This window comes from Acanthopagrus latus, chromosome 1 (genome assembly GCF_904848185.1).
Source record: "Acanthopagrus latus isolate v.2019 chromosome 1, fAcaLat1.1, whole genome shotgun sequence".
Taxonomy (NCBI): Eukaryota; Metazoa; Chordata; class Actinopteri; order Spariformes; family Sparidae; genus Acanthopagrus; species Acanthopagrus latus.
In genome coordinates this window covers 1,093,497-1,117,659 of record NC_051039.1, presented here as the reverse complement: position 1 = coordinate 1,117,659, position 24,163 = coordinate 1,093,497, and the positions used below count along the sequence as shown (strand labels likewise).

At 45.3% G+C, this 24,163-nt stretch overlaps 3 protein-coding genes across 4 annotated transcripts; 2 read left to right on the top strand and 1 right to left on the bottom strand.

Moving 5' to 3' along the window:
- The first annotated feature begins 8,415 nt into the window (after positions 1-8,415).
- On the top strand, positions 8,416-12,258 carry tomm20b (translocase of outer mitochondrial membrane 20b). Its single transcript, XM_037106763.1, has 5 exons — positions 8,416-8,802; positions 9,813-9,859; positions 10,162-10,243; positions 10,384-10,526; positions 11,649-12,258. Exons 1-5 carry the CDS (start codon positions 8,679-8,681, stop codon positions 11,691-11,693), a joined length of 441 nt encoding a protein of 146 aa, XP_036962658.1. The 5' UTR covers positions 8,416-8,678; the 3' UTR covers positions 11,694-12,258.
- Positions 12,259-12,709: 451 nt separating this feature from the next.
- Positions 12,710-16,564, bottom strand: rbm34 (RNA binding motif protein 34). Its single transcript, XM_037106347.1, has 11 exons — positions 16,369-16,564; positions 15,730-15,889; positions 15,466-15,590; positions 14,839-15,052; positions 14,624-14,683; positions 14,485-14,528; positions 14,301-14,384; positions 14,142-14,205; positions 13,835-13,877; positions 13,586-13,704; positions 12,710-13,310 (listed from the first exon to the last, which is right to left on the bottom strand). The coding sequence occupies exons 1-11, from the start codon at positions 16,389-16,391 to the stop codon at positions 12,972-12,974; spliced, it is 1,275 nt and encodes a 424-aa protein (XP_036962242.1). The 5' UTR covers positions 16,392-16,564; the 3' UTR covers positions 12,710-12,971.
- Positions 16,565-16,591: 27 nt separating this feature from the next.
- tbce (tubulin folding cofactor E) lies at positions 16,592-23,616 on the top strand. 2 transcript variants are annotated; one of them, XM_037106144.1, is made up of 17 exons: positions 16,592-16,722; positions 17,067-17,192; positions 17,562-17,646; positions 17,767-17,922; positions 18,507-18,592; positions 19,158-19,257; positions 19,350-19,452; positions 19,652-19,728; positions 19,813-19,905; positions 20,235-20,299; positions 20,403-20,467; positions 20,662-20,814; positions 20,919-21,057; positions 21,168-21,236; positions 22,062-22,121; positions 22,236-22,327; positions 22,495-23,265. In XM_037106144.1, the coding sequence occupies exons 2-17, from the start codon at positions 17,075-17,077 to the stop codon at positions 22,585-22,587; spliced, it is 1,554 nt and encodes a 517-aa protein (XP_036962039.1). In that variant the 5' UTR covers positions 16,592-16,722; positions 17,067-17,074; the 3' UTR covers positions 22,588-23,265. The 2 variants fall into 2 exon arrangements, with proteins under 2 accessions (XP_036962039.1, XP_036962029.1); XM_037106134.1 differs by lacking the exon at positions 16,592-16,722 and having other exon boundaries at positions 16,774-17,192; positions 22,495-23,616.
- The last annotated feature ends 547 nt before the right edge of the window (positions 23,617-24,163 follow it).

Sequence of the window (24,163 nt, the reverse complement as noted above, 5' to 3'; positions counted from 1 at the left end):
TGCTGAGGCTGCTGCCACCATGACCTGACCCGAGACGAGTGGATGAAGATGGATGGAACCTCTGCAAAATAATCAATTTCACTATCAGAACTGAATCCATTCGGTTACAACATAATAACATTTGAAGAGTAGGCAGTAGGTCTCAACACCATCTGAGTTGTTAGCATGTTAACATTTTTCACATAATCCATCGATTGTCTGTAACCGCTTTATCCTTTTTCATGGGGTCTCGGGGTTTTGTTGCTGGATCCAGTCCCAGCTGTCTCTGGGCGAGGGCAGGGTGCTTCCTGGACAGGTCACCAGCTCATCGTAGAGCTCACTGATGGCAGAGGCCGCCATGCAAGGTGCCAACTGCACATCAGGAACAAGCTGGGGTTCAGTATCTTGCTCAACTTACTGTTTTCTTTTTGGACAAATGAAAATTTGACCTGACGATGGAGGTGAAACATTACTGCGACTCATGAAGATCTGAAAACAATATGTCACACCATGATCAACAACATGATTAAGAAATTGTTGGATCAACCAACTGATCCACTTTGCCGTCCCTTCAGCCTGACTGTACTATCACAATATTCAATTAAAATGTATTTCATTGTTTTGGAATGAAACAAGACTAAATATCAGAACATGTTGAGATCAGGCTGGTTGTGGATTCAGAGGTCCAGCTGGAGGTTCCTGACTGACACGAGAGCCGATCAGGTCTGATGATCAGAGGGCTGATTACAGAGTCTCTTTTGTCAAACTGAGGAGTAAAGCTGATTTGTGAGGCTGCAGGTACCGTCTGGTGGACCTGAACGGGTCAGAGTTCACTGTGTCATGCTGTCATGAGAAGGCATGTGACTCTGGCAGCAGACAGATAAGGATTTGTTCCAGAGGATTTGAAGAATACTATCAGCCTTCCATGCATCAGTCAGATGACAGAAGTTATTCAAAACAAGAAATGTTGATTAGTGATGTGTTGGTAGGTTGTGTAGGTCAGGAAACCCAAACAATTAACCTCTGAAGGAAAAGGAAGCGGGATCAGAGTCACGAGGAGGCGACAGTTCATGCTTCTGATTCTGCTGTCAGCTTTTCCTGGCCACGTTTGCTCCCAGGACGCCGGAATGAAACGCTTCCAGCTCCAGCAGATAAGAAGCCTCAGCGTGTGGGTGTGTTCGCTTCATGCCTGGTGTGTTTCTCTGGCAGCGACATCACAGCCAAATGTCCTCATTTCATTGGAAAGCTGCAGAGGGGAGGAGTCAGGAGTGATGTCCCGTGCCTCAGGGTTTATCAATCAGGTGGTGTTTCCATCACCGGAGATTACCTGACCTACTTCAGCTGTGGGCTTTAAGTTGACAGTTGGAGGAGAATGAGGAGGGCGGACTCTCGCTAAGAGTCTTCACTGGCTGTGAACTTTGTCCTTTTAAGACAGGAATCCCTCGACAGCCGGCCAGTAAACAAACATGTAAAGGTGCTGAGCTCCTCTGGGTTCTATTCATAGTTCTAATGCTCGTTCAGTCAATGAGTGTGTGACTGAGTGTTTAGAGTAAGCAGCCGACGATGAGACGGGTCTGTGTAGAGACATGATGGAGACAGGTCTGTGTAAAGATGGAGACAGGTCTGTGTAAAGATGATGGAGACAGGTCTGTGTAAAGATGATGGAGACAGGTCTGTGTAAAGATGGAGACAGGTCTGTGTAAAGATGATGGAGACAGGTCTGTGTAAAGATGATGGAGACAGGTCTGTGTAAAGATGGAGACAGGTCTGTGTAAAGATGGAGACAGGTCTGTGTAAAGATGGAGACAGGTCTGTGTAGAGATGATGGAGACAGGTCTGTGTAAAGATGGAGACAGGAGACTCGTTTGTCCATTTCACCTCCCTGCGACCCGACATTATCCTGAAGCAGCCTTGAATCCCAGCTGGATTAGCTCAGCTAATGTCCTGCAGCTCTCCTCTCTCCTCCTCGGGTCGGTCCGGCTGGTCGGGTCGGATCCAAACATGCTGCAAGCAGTGTTCATATCAAAGTCTACGGATCTTAATCCAAAACCTGCGTTATCTGTGTTGCTAAGTTGAAGGAGCTCCCTGCAGATGCGCGAACAGAAAATATTTTAGGTAAAATGAATAATGACACATTAAGATCAGCAGTTTTTCTTACAAGTTGAACAGTAATAATTATTTTGGTCTTGTCCTTTTATAGTTCACTCACTTCCTGCTGACCTAACCTCGTTCAGTTCCCCCCTCAAGACAAAACAAACACAGATCCAGACCGAGCAGTGAGGAGTCCCTGCAGGGAGCCTGCGAGTCGCTCTGCATGTCTGATCAGACCGCTGCGTCTGTTTTGCATTATTAAAATGAAACCCTCAGCGGGGAGAATCGTCTCCTCGTGTTGCATGTGAGCCGAGTCCTCTGCTGCTTCAGGCGGTGACACAATGTTAGCGTGGGCGCAGTGTGTGTGTGTGTGTGTGTGTGTGTGTGTGTGTGTGTGTGTGTGTATACACACATTATACAGCACACCTCGTGCATCACATCATCATGTGAAGCTCTGGAAATGTGTTCTCTGTGAGCTGCAGGTTTGAGCCTCTGTGAGGATTCACCCTGCTGCTGATGTTCATCACTCAGCTGAGCAGCGCGGTGGCTAAATTAACCTCTCTGTCCTGAGGAGGCTCAACCAGAGGTGTACGTTCACAAAGAGAGCAACGTAACCAACTACAACTGCTCCTGGCATGTACATTAACATCCGTTAACATGCTGAAGTGTAAGATGATGTAACTGCCATTGTATTATGCTGGCATGCTAATGTAAAGCTATCACAGTTGGCGTGTTTTGTGTATTTAACCTTTAGAATGACAAGGCGCAGGGTGACGTTCAGGGTTAGACGATAATATTCACCTTATTGTTGTCACCTGTTGATGATGTCATCACCCACTTCCTCCTCGCTCTGGTGTCCTGATGTCAAATAAAACCCAAACAGACAGTAAACCACAGAGGATGAGCGTCCACCTCACGGCGGCAGCTGTCGAGTTGTTGTTTTCTCTCAGCGCTTCATCTTCGATCAGACTTTTTTCTTTTTTGAATTGTGCTTCAGATCAACGCTGCAGAAGATGTTTAACTAGAAACAGTGAACAGTCGGACTGCTGCACAATGAGGACAGAACTCATTCTCGATGATACTCAAACTCATAAAAAGAACATTACCAGGTCATCGTTTCAGCCGAGGCCTCGCTGGAACAACCTCGTCTCAGCGCTGATCCATCACAGTACAACAGAACCGGCAGAACTTGATGAACACTTCTGGTTTTATCAGATATTCTTAAAAAAGACAAACGCACAAAAAACATCGACTGACCTCCCGACCTGCTTCCCCCAGCGCCTGTAATCACTGCCATGTGCTGCACAGAGGTCAGAGGTCACGGAGATGTTAGCATGCTACGCTTGCAGGTTCTCATTAGCCAGAAAGGTCAGCTCAGCCGTGTGGGAGAGGAAGGTCTGTTTCATCCCAGAGGATTGTGGGTAAGAAGGAGGAACAGAGCCAGATAATGACGGTGTAAGAAGAACCGGGCCGAGTGGATCTGTGTCTTTATTTATGTATTCAAGATGCTGGTGAAAGGTCAGAGGTCAACCTGCTGCGTGAGACTGACCTGTGGAACAGTCAGGTACACACCACATCACTGTACACACACACGCACACACGCACGCACACACACAAAGCCTTTTCTCTGGGTAAATCTGGGTGGGAGGTTACGAGGTCAAACTCTGCATTCCTCAGCAGCAGTGTGTGGTTTCAACACACACACACACACACACACACACACACACACACACACACACACACACACACAGTGGCTGGCAGGAATAATTTGCCGTCACATCACAGAGTCGGTGATGTGGATGAAGGCTGAACTCCATCATTAGAAACATGAACTCTCTATAAATAGCTGAGCGGAGTCGACTGACTGAGATGATTCATGATCGTTTCTTATCTCAGTTTATATTCCAGTCACAAAAAAAAGTTTTCTCATGAAATGCACAATGTTTTTATTTTTTACAGCTTCTGATGACCGTCTGTGTCGATTTGTTCGTCCTGTCTCTGGTGTGTAGACGCTGTAATGTGTGTGTTTTAAAGGTGTGTATGTCAGAAGTGACCACCTGTCGTATTCATACTTCTTATTTAGTCAGCTAACTCAGCTAACTGTGCAGCTAGCAGCTAGTGTTAGCCAACTCTGTCTGGACGAGGAGTGTGTCGGTCTGTCACCTCTGGAGGTACAAGGTGGCTACAGGCTAGCTGGTTAGCATGCTAACCTCAATAGTCTGGATGTCTTTGAGATAAAGTCACTCTGTGGATGATTTTAGTTAATTTGTAATGTTTTAACAACAGAGTTCTGAATGCTTTTCATTTCTACAGTCACGTTTCACACGGTACAAGGAGCGAGTGACTGAATCTGATGTCTCCTGCGTATGGAAGCCCTGAGGGGCCAAGTGAGAACATGTTTTAATCTTTTACAATAACTAATTCTGATGTTTATGACTGGCAGGATAATTCAAGTTTTTCATGTGTGAATCAGATTCAATGATAAAATGTTCCCAGCAGAAGAAAGAAAAATGTTTTCAGTAGAAACATCTTTCATCCGAACTTTGTTTTATCGAAACCGAGTGGGAGAAACTTTCACCGGATAATTGTTTGTCTGTTTGTGGACGTATTTCACTCAGTTCTGCATGAGAAGGAGAAACATTTTGCTGGAAGAAAAAACTTTTACCATGCTTTCACAGATGGAAAAAAAGAAGATTATCCTGATGAAACCTTTTTTGTCCACCAGACCTCAAGTCATAAACTCCTGACTGAGATCAGACTTACATTAAAAACAAACAGCTCTCATTGGCCCCTCGGGGCCTCCGTACATTCAGGCTGTCGTCAGTCTAAAGAGAAAAAAATCATCTGGTTTCAACCTGAACAGAAGAACATGAGATAACATGAAGAGTTCCACACACACACACACACACACACACACACACACACACACACAGGAGGATTACACAAACATGGCTGCAAATCCAAACAACAGCTTGTTTGGAGGAGCTCCATCACTTCCTGTTAACACTGCTTCTCTTTAAAATCCCCTCAGACCCCCTGATCCTCCTCACCCGAGACCCCCCCTCCCCTGTGTGCGTGCGTGTGTGTGTGTATGTGCGTGTGTGTTGTGTGGGAAACTCCAACAAAGCTCCGCCAACTCCTCACTAATCCTCCAGAGACTCCCACAGCTCAGGAGTGTGTTTTCTGTGTGTGTGTGTGTGTGTGTGTGTGTGTGTGTGTGTGTGTGTGTGTGTCAGCGAGCCCACCCATATTCCATGTTTTCTTCTTCTGCCTGGCTGCTCACTCGCTCCTCAGGAAGGAAATCTCACCTCTCACTCACCCGGACAGCATCATCATCATTATCCTCCTGACTGACCAATCACATGACCCAGTTTGTTTAGTAAGGAGACTACATTTCCCATAGTGCATAGTTCCATCATGGGACCAAACACATGGTGGAGAGACCTGTCATCCTGGAGAACTCCTGCCCTGCAGTCGTGTTTGTGACGTGTAAAGAATCAGCCCACAGGAGGAGGTCCACTCTGAACCCGGGTTCTGTTGGTTCTGTGTTTTTGTCTCCATGCTTCACATGTTGATGACACGTGTCGGTGCGACTCTGTGGTGGCTGGTGTTGCCAGATTGGGTGTTTTTCCCGCCACATATTAAGGCCTGGTTATGGTGCGTGTTAGCCGGGATTCACCTGGAAGACTCGATGGAAATCTGGAACTCTCTTGAACGAAGTTCAACTGTGAGAGAGCATCGTTCACAAACGCCAGAATGAACGCGTTCACAATAACGTTCATCTGGCAGAATACTGTATTTCAACATATCTGCTAACCCATTAGCCTCTGTTTGACAACAGCTAATGTCCACTGTAGAGGGGTTTAAGCCAAATGCTAGCATGCTGTGCTACCAGCAGAGCTACTATATCAATGCTAAGCTGTTAGCATGAGCAACAGTAGAGCCAGTGAACTCTACAAACACCACCTGATGGTTAAAGTCAGAATCAACAGGACAGTTTATGACAAAAACTGCAGACAGACACCAAAATAAGCAGAAGCAGGAGCACAGTGACATTTTGTAAAGGTAACCTCCACACACACACACACACACACACACACACACACACACACACAGTGTTAGTATTCTCATTGACACGCTCCATTTTGTGGGCTCGTACAGCTCCGGTCGTCTTTGTCTCAGCGGCTTCAGCCGTGCTAACAGTCCTCAGTGGAGGCTTCACACAGAGAGCTGCCATCTGTGGAGAGCAGGACGCTGCCAAAGCAAACACACACACACACACCAGAACAGGCTGTAAGATACCTTCAAAACACACACAACATGGCCGACGCTGCTCATAAAGGCTGATGACGTTCAGGTGAGAAATATCAGGCCACTCGCTCAGTTAGATTCTGAATAACTGATTCTTTGCAGTCGTGTCATCGTCTCAATGAAATCTGCAGACAGTCGAGAGAGAAGCGAGTCGTTCAGTGAAACACACTTCAGACAGTCTGTCCTTGAAGACGTTCAGAGTGTTGCACTCAGTTATTGTTCATGTGACAACAGACGGAATATGCTGTGTAAAGAGAGAGAAGTTCAGACCTCGCTGACTGTATTGGAAAGCTGAGACCTTTTCAGGCCCCAGCATGAGATTTCAAAGACAGGAGATATTTTAAATCTCTAATGTTTTTACAAATATGGCTGAAGAAGAAAAATCAAAGTGCGTCAAATGTTCAAATCATTTTGTATAAAAAGTGTAATTTGTTAGAAAAAGGTCAGAATTCAAAGGTAACTCTAAAACTATAGGGGGCAGCGTAACCGCTAACTGCTGCTCATTGTTCTCTTTATCCACCAATTGTCACTAGCAAGTATCTCAGTTAGCCACAGAGCTAATGGCTCTATTAGCTGCCAGGAATCTGCCTGGACTTGAGCTCTGGCGCTGGGAGAAGTCACTGTGGAGAACCGGGCTCAGCAGCCTCCAGTGAAGAGGACCGGCCGGCAGACTGGGACTGAACTACAGAGGCGATTTACAGCGGCTCTGAGCCTATCACCTCTGAGCCACACAGTGGTATTATGAGGCTAGCTGGTTAGCATGCTAACTTCACATCACTGTGATCATGATATTAGCTCAGCTTTTGGTTGTTGACTGTCCTCATCTGACAGACTGCTCCTTTAAACAGGTTCAGTGGTTACTAATAATAACTTGTGTTCCTGGTTTCACACTGATCTGCTCACTGGCTGTAAACAGGTTGTTTTCTGGCTTGTTGCATCAGTCTGACAGTTGTTCTCCCATGATGCCGCAGGATGGTTTGGATTAAACCATCCAGGAGAGTGTGAGTGTGCACACACACACACACACACACACACACACACACACACTCACATGCACGCACACACACACACACACTCACATGCACACACACACACGTTCCAGAGTTGTGTGTTGTTCATTCATGCTGCTGTACGAGCTGCTGACTGTCATTTTAAATCCTTCACACCATCAGGCGTCCAAATATCAAGATATCACAGCCTGACAGGGTGCAGACTGTGTGTGTGTGTGTGTGTGTGTGTGTGTGTGTGTGTGTGTGTGTGTGTGTGTGTGTGTGTGTGTGTGTGTGTGTGTGTGTGGAGACACTGTGGTGGACCAACAGCTACCCCTGTTGACGGACAGGAGTCAATGCTGGTGTCCTCAGCCTGCTGTACCCATAATGCCACGGGGAATGATGCCTGTCTCTTTCTGTGTGAGTTGAATCTGTGGTGATTCGCTGAGGGGAGCTGGACTCACACACATCTGAATTACGTGCCCAAACAATTAAAATGACATTATTACAGGTGATTGGATCCATATTTAATATTTAATGAGCCCCTCATCTTGTTGCATTTTGCTTGTACTGTTCTGTTCTAGGCTTTTTTTTTTTTTTTTGACATAGAATTTCCTTTTATTTTCTGAATGGATGGACAACAGACTCAGTGTCACATACATGACATGTTATTAAAGAGTACACTGTGGAGTTTTGTAGAAGAAATAAAAAGTAATGATGTAATAATACAAACTTCTTTTCCCAGTAGTGAATCAACAAACTGTTCCGAGAGGAAAATCAGGTCCCAGAGAGGTGGCAGAGTCCGCCACATGTAAACAAAGTAAAACAGTATAAACTGGTTTCATATTTTTTTATTCAGTTAATTTCATTTGTTAAGACATATAAAAGTCTTTCTCTTCTGACTCTCTTGAATAAAACTACAGAGTGCTCCTTTAACCTTTGTCAGCAGGCAGGTCATGTAACCTGTAACGAGCTCGTGCGGCAGTTAGTCTTCACAAAATAACAATAAAGCCGAAGTGACAGAAGCCTTATATGATGTTAATGACAGGACATGTTGTAAACTGCTGGCTCTTCTTCCATCAGCTCTCCGCCGGCTAATTTACAGCTTCTTTGACTTTTAAAACGTTTTATGTCTTCGTGTTTCAGTCAGGCGGTCCGCAGGCAGCTCGCAGCTGTCACACTGCGGGGTCCTGCCGGGTCCTTCCTGCCCTGAGCCGCTGCGCCAGCCTCCTGACAGAAACCTAGCACCGGAGGAAAAACCCTTAATTAACCCGAAATCCTGCTCAAACCGACCCGGTTCTGGGAGTAATGATGGGCGGGAAGACCAGTGCGATAGCCGCGGGGGTGTGCGGGGCTCTGTTCGTCGGTTACTGCATCTACTTCGACAGGAAAAGACGGAGTGACCCCAACTTCAAGAACAGGCTGCGAGAACGTGAGTGTTGACCTCCTCTTCCTCCTCCTCCTCACCTTCATAATCCTCGGAGCTCGGGTCCGGTCCGGTGTGGCTTCGGGTCGGTCCGGTTGTGTTTAGCCTCCTGGTGAAGGCTGTCACTGTATTAGCGTGTCACGTTACAACCCGTCATGGGTTGTTTGCTGGAGCTCTCATGCCAAACTCCGTTCACTTATCTGGCATTTTTAATGTTTTGCTATTAAATAATGAATTAACATAATTCCCAGAGCACACTTCAGACTTCACATGAGTCCACAAGGTCTGCGGGTTAATTCGGCATGTAGACGACCAACCGGAAAGGACACGTTAACATATTGAAGCTGTTCCTGCCACAGAAACATTCAGCTCAGCTCGTTTCTTGGTCTGTGTTGAGTGTTCGGTGAGGCCTGGGAGCAAAACTTGAATCTACATCAGAAATGGTGAATGTATTGCTTATTGAATTGAAGAGATGCATCTCTTGTTGAAATATTGTTGAAATACCTCTTGCAAGGTTTTATATTTATTCACCATGTAGATAAGAGCATGGTCATGTTAAACTGATTGAATTTTCAGTGGAGTTTGGTAGGAGCTTACATGAATAATTGAAATTAAAAATCCTTTTTATTCAGAGTGGATTTGAAAATAACATTCACTTTATTAGCACCATAGATAGATTTACTTTATTTACCCTAGGCCATACTTGCTCAAGGGCACCTCGGCAGACCATCAACAGACTCATTCATAAAGCCCTTACACAACAACACATTTAGCATCACTGACCTGCCGGCTGGGCTCTCAGCCAAACGGAGATTATGGTGTAACTCAGGGAAGTGTGACAGGTCAGGGTTGTGTCACTGATGGCAGAGGACCAGCAGGCCTCTGAACAAACACACCATGCTCATGCACTCTGTTTCTTTATTCAGAGCCTCCAGCGAGTCGTGTGCTGAAGCTGTTTGTTGTTGATCAGCTGAGTGATAATTTGGGTTCTGACTGTTTGTGTTGTTCTGCTGCAGGGAGGAGAAAGCAGAAGGTGGCCAAAGAGAGAGCAGGCCTGGCAAAGGTGAGCACCGTCCCTGCACCTCGCTGCTGAACACTTGTTTTTTATTCTGCTTGTTGAAACTGAACACTCACACCTGGTCTCTCTGAGATGGTGGATTATCTAGTAAAATATTATTATTATGAGTTACATTCTGGTTTTGTCTGTTCATTAAAAATCCTGTTCACATCATGTAGTTTACAAAGTAGATTTCCTTAAATCCCCTGAATGTGTTTCTGTATGTGGCACTGTGACTTCCTGTGAGGTCTGAGAGAGACGAGTGGTTGGATCTCCTTCCTGCTGGCTGAATGTTTTTTGTGCTGCAGCTTCCAGACCTGAAGGATGCTGAAGCAGTTCAGAAGTTCTTCCTGGAGGAGATCCAGCTGGGGGAGGAGCTGCTGGCTCAGGGTAACACCTCCACACATCAACACCTTCTTCATCCACAGTTAAAGTTTCAGGCTGTCAAACATAAACGGCCTCTCAGTCTAATTCCATGTAGAAGTTCTGTCACAGTCTCCCATACGAACGTCTTGCTGTTTGCTCCGCAGGAGACTATGAGAAAGGTGTGGACCACCTGACCAACGCCATCGCGGTGTGCGGTCAGCCTCAGCAGCTGCTGCAGGTGCTGCAGCAGACTCTGCCACCGCCTGTCTTCCAGATGCTGCTCACCAAACTGCCCAGCATCAGTCAGGTAATCACAAAACACTGCGTGATGTATTTGATTCTAACTGGTCTGGAGTCAGCCAGCCTAACCACGTAGCTCATCTTTTTCTTTTTTTTTTAAACTTAATTTGTTCATGTTTTTTATACAGAACATGGGCGATATCAGTGTAATGAACATAAGTAGGTCGGGTAGAACATGGTGAGGCTAAGTAATATAAATGCTTGCCATGTAGTTTCCTTATAGACACAAAAGAAACAACCAAAAGGAAGAACAGAAGGTATATGTACACATATGTCTCTGCACCTGATCTCATGAGAGCACTTGTTCACCTTCACTCGTGTCTAAATGATCAAACACATTCATACACAGTTGCACACGTATGAACACTCATAGGAGCGAAACATGAGAAAACTGTGGGGATGTGAGTAGGTCGTATGTCACATACATTACAGCAATATAGTCATTGTTTTTCTTAAAACCAAAATATATGAAGCATTAACGTTGATTATCACCTCTTCTTGTAATATAAGTGCTCCATTTTCCCCAGAGGGCATCATCTTTGTCCCTTTGTAGTCTGAGACTAAACGTCAGTAGTTCCCTTGTTTGGATGTCTTTAATTATGGCTTCCCACTGATTAACTGTGGGAGGTTCTGAGTTGAACCATCTTCTTGTTATGACTTTTTTGCTGGCAGCCATGGAGATTTTTAGGAGGTATTTGTCGTTTTTTTTTGGTAATTTCGTGTCCATATTGCCCAGGTAGAATGATACGCAAGTGAAATTAAAATTATACTGCAAGACTTCACTGATAATACTTTGAACTCCTTCCCAGAAGGATTTAAGCGTGTGTCTGATCTGCCTACTGTGTCCACACCCTCTCCAGCATGTCGGTTGTTGTCCTGTCTGACTTCTGCTTTGGCGTTATGAAGAATCAGATTGTTGTGAGGCTGTAGTAGTGATTTGTGTGTTAATTACATTTGTCCAGTCTTCAGAAGTAATAACGATTCCCAGCACTTTTTTCCATTTCACCTTGATATAGTTTGTTGAATGACCTCTTAATTCAGCTCTTTGTCTGTATAGTTCACCAGTGATGTTTCTGGACAGTTCACGTAGCTCATCTTCATCCTGATTGGTTGTTTTCTGCTCCTACAGCGGATTGTGAGTGCACAGAGTCTGAGCGAGGACGATATAGAATGAGATGATCGAGAGGAAACGACCCCCGCCTCCCCCCGTTCTTCATCCTCCTCTTCCTCACACGGGCCTCTCCTTCCATAACGACCTGCCAACGCCTCGGCCTCCGTCACTCCGGCCGACGTCCATCACTTCCCATCAGGGCGTCCTAAAGGGAATTAGTTTTTTATTCCTGGTGTATCACGACAGTAGTGTTTGTTTTTTTACTTAAATTACCCGTTTTGGGGTATTCAGAGTCTCTCGATCATTCAGCCCCGAGAGATCCACCATCAGTAGGTATGTACTAATTAACTGGACTGGGTGAAAACAGTAATCGGCTCCGCCCCTCAGGGTGGTGCAGCATCATGTTCATGCTGTCCACCATCTTGGTGGTTACTCTGATATCAGTAGTGGAAAGTTACAGGAATCTTCTGCGCTCGGAGGCTTCATCAAGTATTTATTGTTTGTTATCAGTCGTATTTCTGTTCAGTCTAGACTCGGAAACACTTTTTAAAAAGTGATCAAATGTTTTTTTCGTGTTAAAGAGGACGACCCTCTTTAAAAAAAGAAAAATAAAAACATGAGAACAAATCGTGAAGTTGTCTGAGTTTTCTCTTTCACACAGTTCTGGATCGACAGCTGTGACAACACTTACAGCAAGTAGCTCGTTAGCTAGTTAGCAAACGTTAGCTGTGAGTGCATCGACCCTGAGATTCACACTAACAATCTGAATATAAATGTCTCAATCTGGAGAGACTGAGCTCAGGTGAATGAAGTCTGCAGACGTCCCAATTTTATTTGAAAAGACGTGCAGACTTTATATCATCAGGAGGACTGAGGTTTTATTCTTGGGTGAACTGTTCCTTTAATTGTATTATATGCATGTTTCTATCTGCATCACGTCCAGGAGCGACACGCTGGTGAAACAGAACTGATGTTTGGCCAACAGAACTTTTAAATCCGTTGCTGGGTTCTACAGACGAGTCTCGTGATGGCGCTCTGACACACGGCCGTGATGTGAATCATTCACAGATTACACAAGATTAAAGGGAAAATCTGTAATTTAATACAACAACAGAAAGAGCAGACAACATAATCCAACACAGGAGAACCAGCTGGAGGTGAAGTGTGACTGAACAAGGTTTCAACACTGTATGTACTGTTCCTGTTGGAGTGAACAACAGAACCACCTGCTGATCTGGACTCTGCTGTTCTCCTTTAACATATGTCATTTCAGCAGAACCAGCTGGATGACGTCGGGTTCAGAAAGAGTCCTCGTGTCCCTGACGGTCAGCGAGCTGTGAGTCAGATGTGGACCTTCTTGTTGGTCCTCCCTTTCTTCTTCAGTCCTTTCTTTTTCAGCTTTCTGTTTGGGTCCACCATCTCTCCTTTGAACGAGCCGGAGCCTTTAGTTGCCCACTGCTGCTTTCCAGAGAACTTCTTCTGAGACTTGAAACCCGGCCGACCACCTCCTGTCTCCCGTCCCGGGCCCTTCGTGGGGCCCCTGCCGGTCCTCCCCGCGGCTCCTTGGCCGTCACTTTTATTCGTCTGCTTCTCCTTCTTCACCGACCTCTTCACCCGGACGGACCTGCCCTCCAGCTTGGAGCCATCCAGTTTCAACGCCAGCTGCACCGAGTCGGCGCTCTGCAACCGGAAGACAGACAGGAACAGACCATAAACCCTCATCATCATCATCATCATCATCATCATCATCATCATCATCATCAGGTACAGCTGTGATATGTGAGTCATGTAGTTTAAACTGTTCAGTTCAAAGTGTAGATTAAATCTGTGAAACCAGCAGATCCATATTAAGCAGCTTCATCACTTCAGCTTCAGTACAGTGTCCAGCTACATCTGGCTAATGCTAATGTAGAGGTCAAAGGTCAAAGGGCCTCCAGAACACGAGCAGGACGCACCTCAAACAGGACGTAGCCGAATCCTTTTCCCAGCCCGGAGTTCTGATCCCGTACCAGACGCACAGCCTCCACCGGGCCGCACTCCTCAAAGTGCCTCCGGAACGCCAGCTCATTTATCTCTACACACACACACACACACACACACACACACACACACACACACACACACACACACACACACACTATGTTAACTTTAACACAAGATGTCATTAAACTCGACTTCAACATTAATTCTGCAGGAACACTCACCGAACGTCAGATTCCCCACGAACACCGAGCGCTTGTGATCGTGCTGCAAGAAAATATCGTTGAATAAATTTTATTCAACAAGTATTTCAACTTTATCAGATTAAAGGAGCAGTCTGTAGATTAGTTGAAGAATTGTTGATGAGCAGAGAAAGATCCTCATTGGCTGATAAACTGTTGGACTGTGTTTATATGTGGCGGACCCTGCCAGTGTTTCCTCACTGATGGAGACGGTTTCTATTATTACTTCATTAATACTGTGAAGATTACATCTTCTTCTATAAAACTACATAATGCTCCTTTAACTCACCGCTGAGCTGTCGGTCACTCGGTCCACTCGGATGAAAAAGTCCTTCTCGATCTCGATGCCGTTCCTGTGAGCGGAGACGAACAGAAGAACGCTGGTTGATGAAATTAAAACGAGCGAAGCTTCTGTGTGTTTGTGGGAATCAGTTAACGAGTGTCTGACCTCAGTAACGCCTTCTCCACGCCCTCCTCGTCTTTGAACACCACGTAGGCGTTGATGCTGTGCTTCTTGGGATGAACTTTGCGCCTGTGAAGTAAAATTAAAGCTCGTTTATACAAAGAGAAGATTCCACACGCAGCCTGGAGGAAGTTGTTCATCACATCAGTGACTGTCAACAGGAACTCACTGAATCACTGCCACTTTGCGGGACATGGACGGATCCTCTCTGACCTGCAGGGAACAAACGTCACGTGACTGATGAGGGAGAAGTTGAAGAGCTGAATGTAAAGATCAGCGTCTGTACAGCTTTTTAATTGTTTTTTTACCACAGAGCGAAAGCGGATGGACTCGATGGGTCCGTTATCCCTGAAGAGACTCTGCAGCACCTGAAGAACACACAAACAAACCAGAACCGTCGTTTCATTCTCCGTCCGACAGGCGACGGAACAGCTCTGACAGAAATCATCAACAGATCAGGTTTTTACAAACAGCAGTGAAGGAAATATCTGAGCACGTCCGTTTGATCCTGTTCTCTCTCTACCTTCTTGGTGCAGCCGATCGGCAGGTTTCCTACGAACACCGTCTTCTTCGTCTTCACCGCCTCCTCCGCCTTTCTGCTTCTTAGCTTCTGTCTCTTCAGCACCCACTTCTCCACGTCGTTCTCTCCGTCCGGCTCCGGTGCTTTCCTCTTCTTCTTCTTCGCTGGTGTCTCCTGCCCTTGCTCCTCCTCGTCTGCATTCAGTAAGCTGATCTCTCTGCAGGCGCCGGTCAGAGAAGAAGAAGAATGATCCATGTTACAGTCGTACAAAAGACAATTAATCACCAACTTCTCCAACAACGATGTCAAACATTTTCTGGTCTCAGCTTCTTAAATAGGACTTTTTTCTTTAACACCTCTGACACTAAATAAAGTTTTGAAGGCTTTCAGACTTTTTGTTGGATAAAAAAAAATTATCTGAAGACATCACTTCAGACTGTGAGGAGCATTTTTCACAATTTCTTTAACATTTTATAAACAGAAGAGAATTTATCAATTAAGTGGCAGATATTATGTACTGACACAAAGAAGAAAAAACAGGAGGGAAACAGAGGAAGAGAAGAAAAAGAGCAGAACAAGGAGGCAGGAGAGAGAAGAGATGAAGGAACCGCCTGTCCCTGAACGCCTCACCTGTTCTCCAGCTTCTGTTCGGCTTCTGATTTCTCTTTAAGCTGCTTCTTCTTCTTCTGACTGGACTGACCTTTGACCTCTGGCTCCTTCTGAGGCTCCTTTTCTTCTGTGCTCCTCTGAACAGGCTGCGGAACAACAGTGGAAAATGATCAATCTTGTGATATGCTACATTTTACAGGTGGACGACTTCCTTCATCTGTCTGTTAAAAACTTCAGTGAGCAGCTGAATCTTTTTTTGTTTTCAACTTGATATTTGTGATTTACTTTTGGTGCCGGCTGAAACCGGAGCGGTGCAGCTGGAGCAGCGGTGCCGAATAAAGCCGACAGCGACGATCCAGAGGCTGCAGAATTCTTCTGGAACAGACTTCCCGACACCTGACCCACCAGGTAATCAGCTGGCTGCTGTCCTGACGACGACTCTCCACTGAGGACACAAACACTGAGATGAAGGAGACGCACAACAGCTGACACATCCACACACAATAACATATATTCATCACTCTGTTGGTTAGATTTCTGGATTACTTCTCTGATTCTGCTCAGTCACTTTGAATGAATTCACATTAAAATCGTAATATCAACCTCTGAAATGTGCTTTAAAACTGTATTTAACTACAGTAGTCAAATATATACTTAGTTACTTTCTACCACTGATGAACAGTGATGAATGTCTCCCCAGGTGTCATGGTAAACTTTAATATATATCAGCTTATACTATATTTATTCATTTATAAACACTCTGTGGACATCAGCGGTACGTAGAGTCAATCTGAATGTCTTCAGAAGTAATGAGTCAATATAAAAGCATATGAGATATTAAATAAGACAAACTAACTGATGTTACTGGAGGATTCTCAGCTCTTCCTTCACCTCAGCTGCAGATCTACAGATGTGTAAACAAACCTCTGGTCACGTGTTTTCTTCATCGTTTCTTCCAGATGGTTCCGCCTTAACCTCAACGCGGACTTCCGGTTTGTTTTACAGATTGAAATAAGTAATTAGCGCGTTTTAAAGAAGTATTTACATCGATTAACACGAGTTAAACTCAAACAGTTGCACGAGAGAAGATCCACACGTTTTCCTCCTGGCACACCGTCGTCCTGCTGCGAAATAGCTCCCCTGCAGAACACGATCACAGCGACACGAAGGTTCCGCATTCATTGTTTCCTCGAGTGACGTTGATTTAACCGCCAAACTGAAGCTCTGCGGATCTGTGACGGTCATAACTACACGTACTGGAATATATAGCGTGTAAAGGTGAATGTATATGAAACACATTACATATTTATTATATTGATTCTAGAAAAAGTTTTGTGAGGAAGTGAGTGCGTTTTCGAAATCCGTCACTTCCGGTAGAGGAGAGCCGTGCGATGTTTGGGTCCGGAGGTTAGCTAGCAGACAAGGAAGCTGCATTTAAAAACGTCACAGATAATTAAACAGTTCTCTTTTTATCTCACTTGTTATTTTTAATAAATTTCCATCTTTGTTCGGAGCTACAGCCGTCAGTTTATCACACTTGTTGGTGTAACGTTAGCTTGGTTAGCTGCAGTGAAGGTAAGCGGCTCCTGTTAGCCGTCAGTCTGACAGCGCCTTTACTCCAGAGGCCGAGATGGGAGTTGACCACACGGAGCCGGAGGAGGTGCCGGCGGACGCGGTCGGCAGGCGGGTGGCCTGCGACGGGGAGCGGGCCACGGTGCGGTATGTGGGCCCGGTGCCACCGACGGCAGGTAAGAAGGACACCTGTGATCACTAATGACCAGCTGCTGAGTCAGAACAATATCTCCAGACAAGATTCTGTGATGAACTACAGAAGAGATTCACTTTAAGTTTTAAAGAGGGAACAAACAGCACAGACAGAACCAGAGATGGACCTGGACTCACAGACAGATTCTGGTCGTAATGTAAGCAAACAAGCAGCTGCTGCATGTGTTGAGACGACATTTAACACCAGCATCACACAGAAAACATTAAAACATGCCCACACAGCCCAAAACCACCAGCCTCACTCAGTCACTGAGTTCAGACTCGCCCACATCGATACTTCACCACCTGCTGTTGAAACCTGGCGCTCACCTGACGCCGGCTCATGTTTGCAGGGCTGTGGCTTGGTGTTGAGTGGGATCACCCGGAGAGAGGCAAACACGGCGGCAGCCATGGTGGAGTCCAGTATTTCACCTGCAGGTAAGAGAAAGTTATTATCCAGTGACGTCAAACTCGGTGTTTAAAATGTATTTCCCCTATATTTCTGCCACGTGTGATCGGTCGGTAAGTGTTGTGTCCCTCGTGGGTTTCTGCTCCCAGACACCCTAAAGGAGGCTCCTTCGTCCGGCCAGCGAAGGTGAGCTTCGGTGTGGACTTCCTGACCGCCGTGCAGCAGGTGTACCAGTCCGACACGGAGGAGGTGCTGACTGACGCCTCCTCTGAGAAGCTCAGCTGGTTGGGAATCAGTGAGCGCAGGTACGACGCTCAGTTTGTGTCTCACGCTGTTCAGTGTGGCTGTTTCCTCAACAGTCTGAAGTTAGAGACTTCACTGTTGATTCTGCCACAGAGGAGGTTCTGATCCAGCTGCGTCCGTTTGTTGGCTGGATCATAAGCAGGATTACACAAAAACTGCTCGACAGATTTTCACGTCTGAGGTTAACCTATAAACACTGTCTGCAGATTAACTGGTAACTGCAACCATCAGATACATGAGTGGAGTGAAAACATGAAGCAGCAGAACATGGAAACACTTAAAATTGTACTTCAGCACATTTCTTTGTATTCTAGTGACTGAAGAGAGATAAAAACTGTATTGATCCTGTTTGAATTGTGTCCCAATCACACACAATTGTCAGTTTGTCATCAAACTATTGAAATATCAGACTATGAAAATACGTCTTTATAAAGCCGACACAGTCGACAGCGTCGCTCACTGAAACCTGTAACTTACAGAGCTGATAGAAAGTTTTCACCCACTTTTCTTTGAGTTCTGTGTAACAGGCTGGAGGTTCATTTCCTCGGTGTTATTCTGACTCCTCCTGTTTTTGAATCTTTGACAGTTATGAGAATCTTCCCACGGTGTTGCTGACTCGCTCTGAGGTAAATGGGCCCGGAGCTGACGGAGAAATCAGGAGAACAATGCCGAGTATCTTTCTGCAGAGCTGCTGGGCCTCAGTGTGTCGTTAACGAGTCTGAGGACGCTCAGGCTGCTCTGTGTGTCAGACATGTCAGTATGAACATGAAGCGTATGTGATGATCCTCCAGAAGACGTCCGGAGCATTTCATTAACTGATTGTTTTCACACTATGTCGTCTTTTGTTGAAACATCAACTGTTCTACAACTGCATAAGAACCTTTTTGCGTTAGTATTATTTCTTTTACTTTACTTTTCAGTATTATTGAATTTATTTGGGAATCGTTTTTACGTACAAATTTTAAATCTGCATAAAAACCTCTTCTGACATACTGACAGAAAAGCTTAATGATAATAATGATTTCCAGATTAATGATTATTATTTGACTCAAGTGTCCCGCTGACGAGGTGATTCTGTGCCGTGTGAGAAGAGTTCAGGAAAGTCTAAGATGAAACGACTCAGTGACGGAGTCAGTGACAACTCAACCCTGTCAGGCTGTCTGTTGTTGTGTGTCTGTTGTTTGTTTGTTTGTTTGTTTGTTTGTTTGCTCAGTGGCTCCTTAACAGCAGCACTCAGACGTGAAGTATTTGGACCTGAGCAGAACTCTGCTGTGCTGCTGGGAGGACGTGTCTGCTGTCAGTCAGCAGCTGGATCACCTGGAGAATCTGCAGCTCAGGTAGGTGTGTGTGCGTGTGTGTCTGGGTGTGTATGTGTGTGTGTGTGTGTGTGTGTTGTCTGAACACTTCTTCTTGTCTGACTGTCTCTCAGTAACAACAGGCTGCGGCTGCCTGCTGACGTCTCTGCTCACGTTCAGGCGTTCAGCAGCCTCAGAGTTCTCGCCCTCAACAGCTGTGACATCACCTGGTCGCAGGTACGCAGGTCACGTGTTCATCGTCAGGATCCGTCCAGAAAGTCTCTTACTGTTGTTTAACTGCAGGAAAAGATTGTATCCTTTTATTTATTTTAAGTCATTTTAATCTCATGTTAATATACAAAGAGAATTCAGTCAAGTCAGAAGAAAAGTGTCTGATCTGTGGTCTTTCTCTCTCTCTCTGCTGGTCTGGGGTCAGATCCTGCAGTGCGCCCCCATGTGGCCGCAGCTGGAGAATCTTTCTGTGGAGGTGAACGACATCAGGGAGCTGCAGAGGTAACGCTGCCGGCATTAGAGCGACCGCGGTGACGTTCAGACTGTGGAGACGTTGTGTAACTCTGGTGTGTTTGATGTTTGAAGGCCTGACGGAGTCCTGCAGGCCCTCAGGAGCCTCAGCCTGGCCTCCAACCCTCTGCTGCAGCTCACTGTGCTCAGTGTGGCGGCGCTGCCCAGGTACACTTCACCTGTGTGTCAGCACTCTAACATCACACACATCACAACTGGTGGTGTGAGGACAATATTGAAAGGACCAGTTCACCTTGAAACCATCATCTCCTCCGTCCACGTTGATTGACATTAAACATCATCACAGTTTAATCATGAAGCTCTTCACATGTTCAAATCAGCAGCAGACGAGCTGCACGGAGACATCTGTTGTTTCTCTGGTTGTTTCTCTGTTTTAAATCAACTTTATATCACCAGGAGGAGGAGAGGAGGACTTTTGTTTGGGTAAACTGTCCCTTTACCAGCAGACTGACAGACTCTGTGCTGTGTGCTTTCAGGCTGGAGCAGCTGAGCTTGTCGAACACCGGACTGTCTGATCTGCGATTTGATGACGCTGCTCCCGGTAAAAACAAACGACTGTGTTTAATGTTGACACGTCAGATCAGATTCACACTGTGTGTTTGGACAGAGAGAAGTGAAGCTGTAACTGTGTGTTTCCTCTGCAGGAGCTCAGACGGCCATGTTTCCATCCCTGACCAGTCTGAACCTGGACCAGAACAACATCACTGAGGTCAGAGACAGAAACACAAACGGGTCTGCAGAGGAATCAGACTCAGTGGAGTCCAGCTCTATTGATCCTCCCTCTCTCCCTCTCCCCCCCCCCCCCCCCCTCTCTCTCTCTCTCTCTCTCTCTCTCTCTCTCTCTCTCTCTCTCTCTCTCTCTCTCTCTCTCTCTCTCTCTCTCTCTCTCTCTCTCTCTCTCAGTGGGGTGTGGTGGACGAGTTAGCCAAGTTGCCCAGACTGGTGAAGTTATCGTGTCGCGGCAACCAACTGGTGAGCAGCGACGGAAACCCCAGGACAGCCAATCAGCTGCTGATCGCCAAACTGGGACAGCTGGTGTTCCTCAACAGCTGTGAGGTGAGCATGTGTGTGTGTGTGTGTGTGTGTGTGTGTGTGTGCGCGTGTGTGTGCTCGCGTGTGTGTGCGTGCGTGCACTGACCCGTTGCCATGGTTTCCATCAGATCCAAGCCGAGGACCGGAGGGGGGCGGAGCTGGACTACATCAAGATGTTCGGAGAGGAGTGGCTGAAGGCCGGCGGGGGGAACGAGCCCAGCAGCCAGTTCACCTGTCGGCACCCTCGTTACCTGAGCCTCATCAACAGTAAGCCACGCCCACAACAGGTCACAGGGCGGCTGATTGGCTGACGGTTTAAAGGGGCAGTCAGTAAAATGTGACTGTACTGACGCCTAAAAGTGTGGGTGTTGTTTCAGAGTACGGCGCTCCAGAGGAGGGCGAGCTGAAGAAGCCGGAGCCGTTTGCACTGAAGAACCAGCTCTTAAGTAAGTCCCGCCTCTTTCTGCTGTCTGCTCCCTGATTGGCTGCCATGTACAGGCCATGGATTAAAGTGGTTCCTGTCATGGAGGTCCTGACGCCCACCAGGGTTCACCAGAGCTGCATGGAGGGCGGTGAGGCCTCTGAGTTAAAGTGACAGAAGAAACCTTTATTTCTAAATGAACTGTAGGCTGATAGAAAGTTTCCTTCTCTCAGCACACAAACGCTTCAACAAAAATAACCTAATAACGAATAATAAACAGAAGCGAGAGGGAAAAAGAATGAATCATGAAAAAAGAATTGATTGAGCAAAGAATTCTTTCTACCAGTAAAAACAAAAAACATTTTCAGGAGAAACGTTTCCATGTGTTAAATCAAGTGAAAAACATTTCAGATATGAAAAGTCCCAGATATGAAAAATATCCTCCTAAAACAAATATATATATTTTTTATTACCCTGTGGAAAATGTTTTTTTCCTTCTCAGTGTGTGACGAGGATTTCACTCGTTACAAACTGAGAAAAGGATCTTGTCTGAATGACAGAAAGTTTTTTCTTTGATTTGTCTTTAGGTTTTTTTTTTTCTTCCGGTGGGAAAAAAAAGTTTTGGAGAAGAAACTTCACTTTTTCTCCTAGAAACAAAATGTTTTCACTGGTGAAAAAAAAATCTTGTTTTAAAAAAACAAAGTTTGTTGGTTTCTGTTTTTCCACAAAGTCAGTGTGTTGTTCATTAAAGTCACTGTCATGCATTAACTATAATAATATAAGTCTCTGTGAGTCCGTCACCAGCCGACTCAGTGAGATCAGACTGAAGGTTGAATCTTCTCCTCACCAGAGATCACCTTCGTGTTTCCTGACGACGCCGAGCGGAAGCCGATCGAGAAGAAACTTCCAGGTAAACTCATGAGAAAGTGTTGGTGCTCTGTCAGTAACACAAAGCTCACAGAGGGTCAGCAGAATGTTGAGTTCTGGTCCGGTTGAGCTGAGCGCTGTGTTTCCTGCTGTGCAGCCTCCATGCTGGTTCAGAAGGTGAAGGGGCTCCTGTACAGACTGCTGAAGGTTCCTGCTGCAGACCTGCAGCTCTCCTACACCAGCATGAAGGTGAGACGAGCCGGACCTCTCCGGCCTTCTATGTGTTTGTTTGTGACCGTCTGTGAATATTCGTCTTGAATGAATTGGACCTGATCGGTGCTGTTGCAGTAGCTTGTTAGCTCTGAGTGTCGATCAGCAGCGTGCAGCTCGTTGTTCTGACCCACATCTTTGTGCAGATGGTCGGGACGGAGTTTGAGATCGACAGCGACCAGAAGACTCTGGAGTTCTACTCCATCGAAGACGGAGACCAGGTGCTGGTCCGCTGGTGAAGAACCGGACCAGGAGGTGCAGAACCGGTCCACGGCAGAGCCCTGCAGGACTGATCCTGAGGTCCAGCTCCAGGCTGAGGTGGACTCTCCTCAGACTGACTCTGGATCTGTTGACTGTTCGGACGGTGACCTCACCGGCTCCTCCACCTGCACCTTTCACACCTGCTCAGCTGTTGTTGTGTTGCTGTGTGATCGACTGTGTTGTCATGGAGACCGTGGAACATTAAAGGAAGCAGTCGTCACATGTTCGCTGACATCGCCGACTTCCTGCTGGTCTCACATCATGATTAGAAACATTTTCAGCAACATTAGCATGTCTGCAGCTTTTTAAACACAGTTACAATCCTGACAAATATCAGTTACCAGTCGATTGATGAGACTTTCATTATTTTATTTTTCCTTGTGCGTGACGTCGGTATGGAAGCTCTGAGAGGCCAGACAGATTATTATTACACTTTTCACCTGGAAAAAAAACAAAACGTTGCTCACTTGGTTTCACACACCAAGAAAATCTGATCTTTCCTCAATTTTTTTCTACCTCTAAAAACATGTAAATAATAACATAATAATAAAAATAACAATAACATTTTCAGGAGAATCACTTGTGATTTTCCTCTCAGTCCACTTCATCGTGTCGTCTGTTTGAGCTGTAAAGCTGCATAAACACATGAAAACTGACATTTCTCCTCAGATCGTTATTGTTTTTGTTCAGTTCAGTTTCACGCATGAAAAAAAGGACATTTGTGTATAAAATCCTTTTGATAAAGAACTTTCTCCACTCTTTTGTTTTTTCCCCATTTCACACACACAAAAGTATTTTCAGGAAACTCTGCAAGCAAAAAGAAAAAAAGGTTTTCCAGAAGAATTTTTTTGTGCTTGGAACTGAGTGAAAAAACTGTTCAACAGTTTTAAAGAATAACATTGTTAATCAAAAAGTTCCTAAGATCAAATTTCCTTTTTATCCGTGTGTGAAACTGAGCATTTCTTTTACACAAACACAGAAAAAACATTTCACAGGATTTATTTTTACTCCTGGCAAAAAACATGTTTTACCTCTTTAAACATGTGAAATAAAAACACACTTTCAGGAGAAAAACTGCTAAAATAACTTTTCTTCTTGTTTTCACACAAAAAAAAAAAAACACCAAAAAGTTTCACTCGGTTACAAATGAAGAAAGTTTCTGGAGAAAACTGTTTGTGCGTCTTCATGTTCACTCAGAATATTTTAAGTCCTGCTGGAAAAAAAATTTAAGCATTTTGCACAAACAAAAGAAAGAATCTTGTTTAAAAAATGTGCTCGGTTTCCAGGATATTTGATTCATAGGAAGGAAAAAAAGTGCTATAAAAATGTGAAAAATATTTCTTTTATTATTTTATTTTTCTTGGTTTTATTTTATTCCAGGAGAAAAATGACTCAACATTTCTTCTTTCGGCTCATCACAGAATTCTTTTAATTCTTTCTGTTTTGATTCTTGGTTTCACTCACAAAAATAAAACATTTCCATGAAAAATTTATTTCTCTGCAAAAACATGTTTTCCTTCTTGAGGTTTTCAGGATATTTGATCTAATTTCCTT

What these genes read in the sequence shown, in the direction of transcription:
- rbm34 (XM_037106347.1), bottom strand. Translation starts at nt 16,391, where the DNA reads ATGAAGAAAACACGTGACCAGAG. An exon ending in GGTTTCAGCCGGCACCAAAA is followed by an intron (nt 15,591 to 15,729) that starts GTAAATCACAAA and finishes GTTGTTCCGCAG; the next exon opens with CCTGTTCAGAGGAGCACAGA. An exon ending in CCATCCGCTTTCGCTCTGTG is followed by an intron (nt 14,529 to 14,623) that starts GTAAAAAAACAA and finishes TGTTCCCTGCAG; the next exon opens with GTCAGAGAGGATCCGTCCAT.
- tomm20b (XM_037106763.1), top strand. Translation starts at nt 8,679, where the DNA reads ATGATGGGCGGGAAGACCAGTGCGATAGCCGCGGGGGTGTGCGGGGCT. An exon ending in GGAGGAGCTGCTGGCTCAGG is followed by an intron (nt 10,244 to 10,383) that starts GTAACACCTCCA and finishes TTTGCTCCGCAG; the next exon opens with GAGACTATGAGAAAGGTGTG. An exon ending in AACTGCCCAGCATCAGTCAG is followed by an intron (nt 10,527 to 11,648) that starts GTAATCACAAAA and finishes CTGCTCCTACAG; the next exon opens with CGGATTGTGAGTGCACAGAG.
- tbce (XM_037106134.1), top strand. Translation starts at nt 17,075, where the DNA reads ATGGGAGTTGACCACACGGAGCCGGAGGAGGTGCCGGCGGACGCGGTC. An exon ending in GTCCAGTATTTCACCTGCAG is followed by an intron (nt 17,647 to 17,766) that starts GTAAGAGAAAGT and finishes TTCTGCTCCCAG; the next exon opens with ACACCCTAAAGGAGGCTCCT. An exon ending in TCTCCTACACCAGCATGAAG is followed by an intron (nt 22,328 to 22,494) that starts GTGAGACGAGCC and finishes ATCTTTGTGCAG; the next exon opens with ATGGTCGGGACGGAGTTTGA.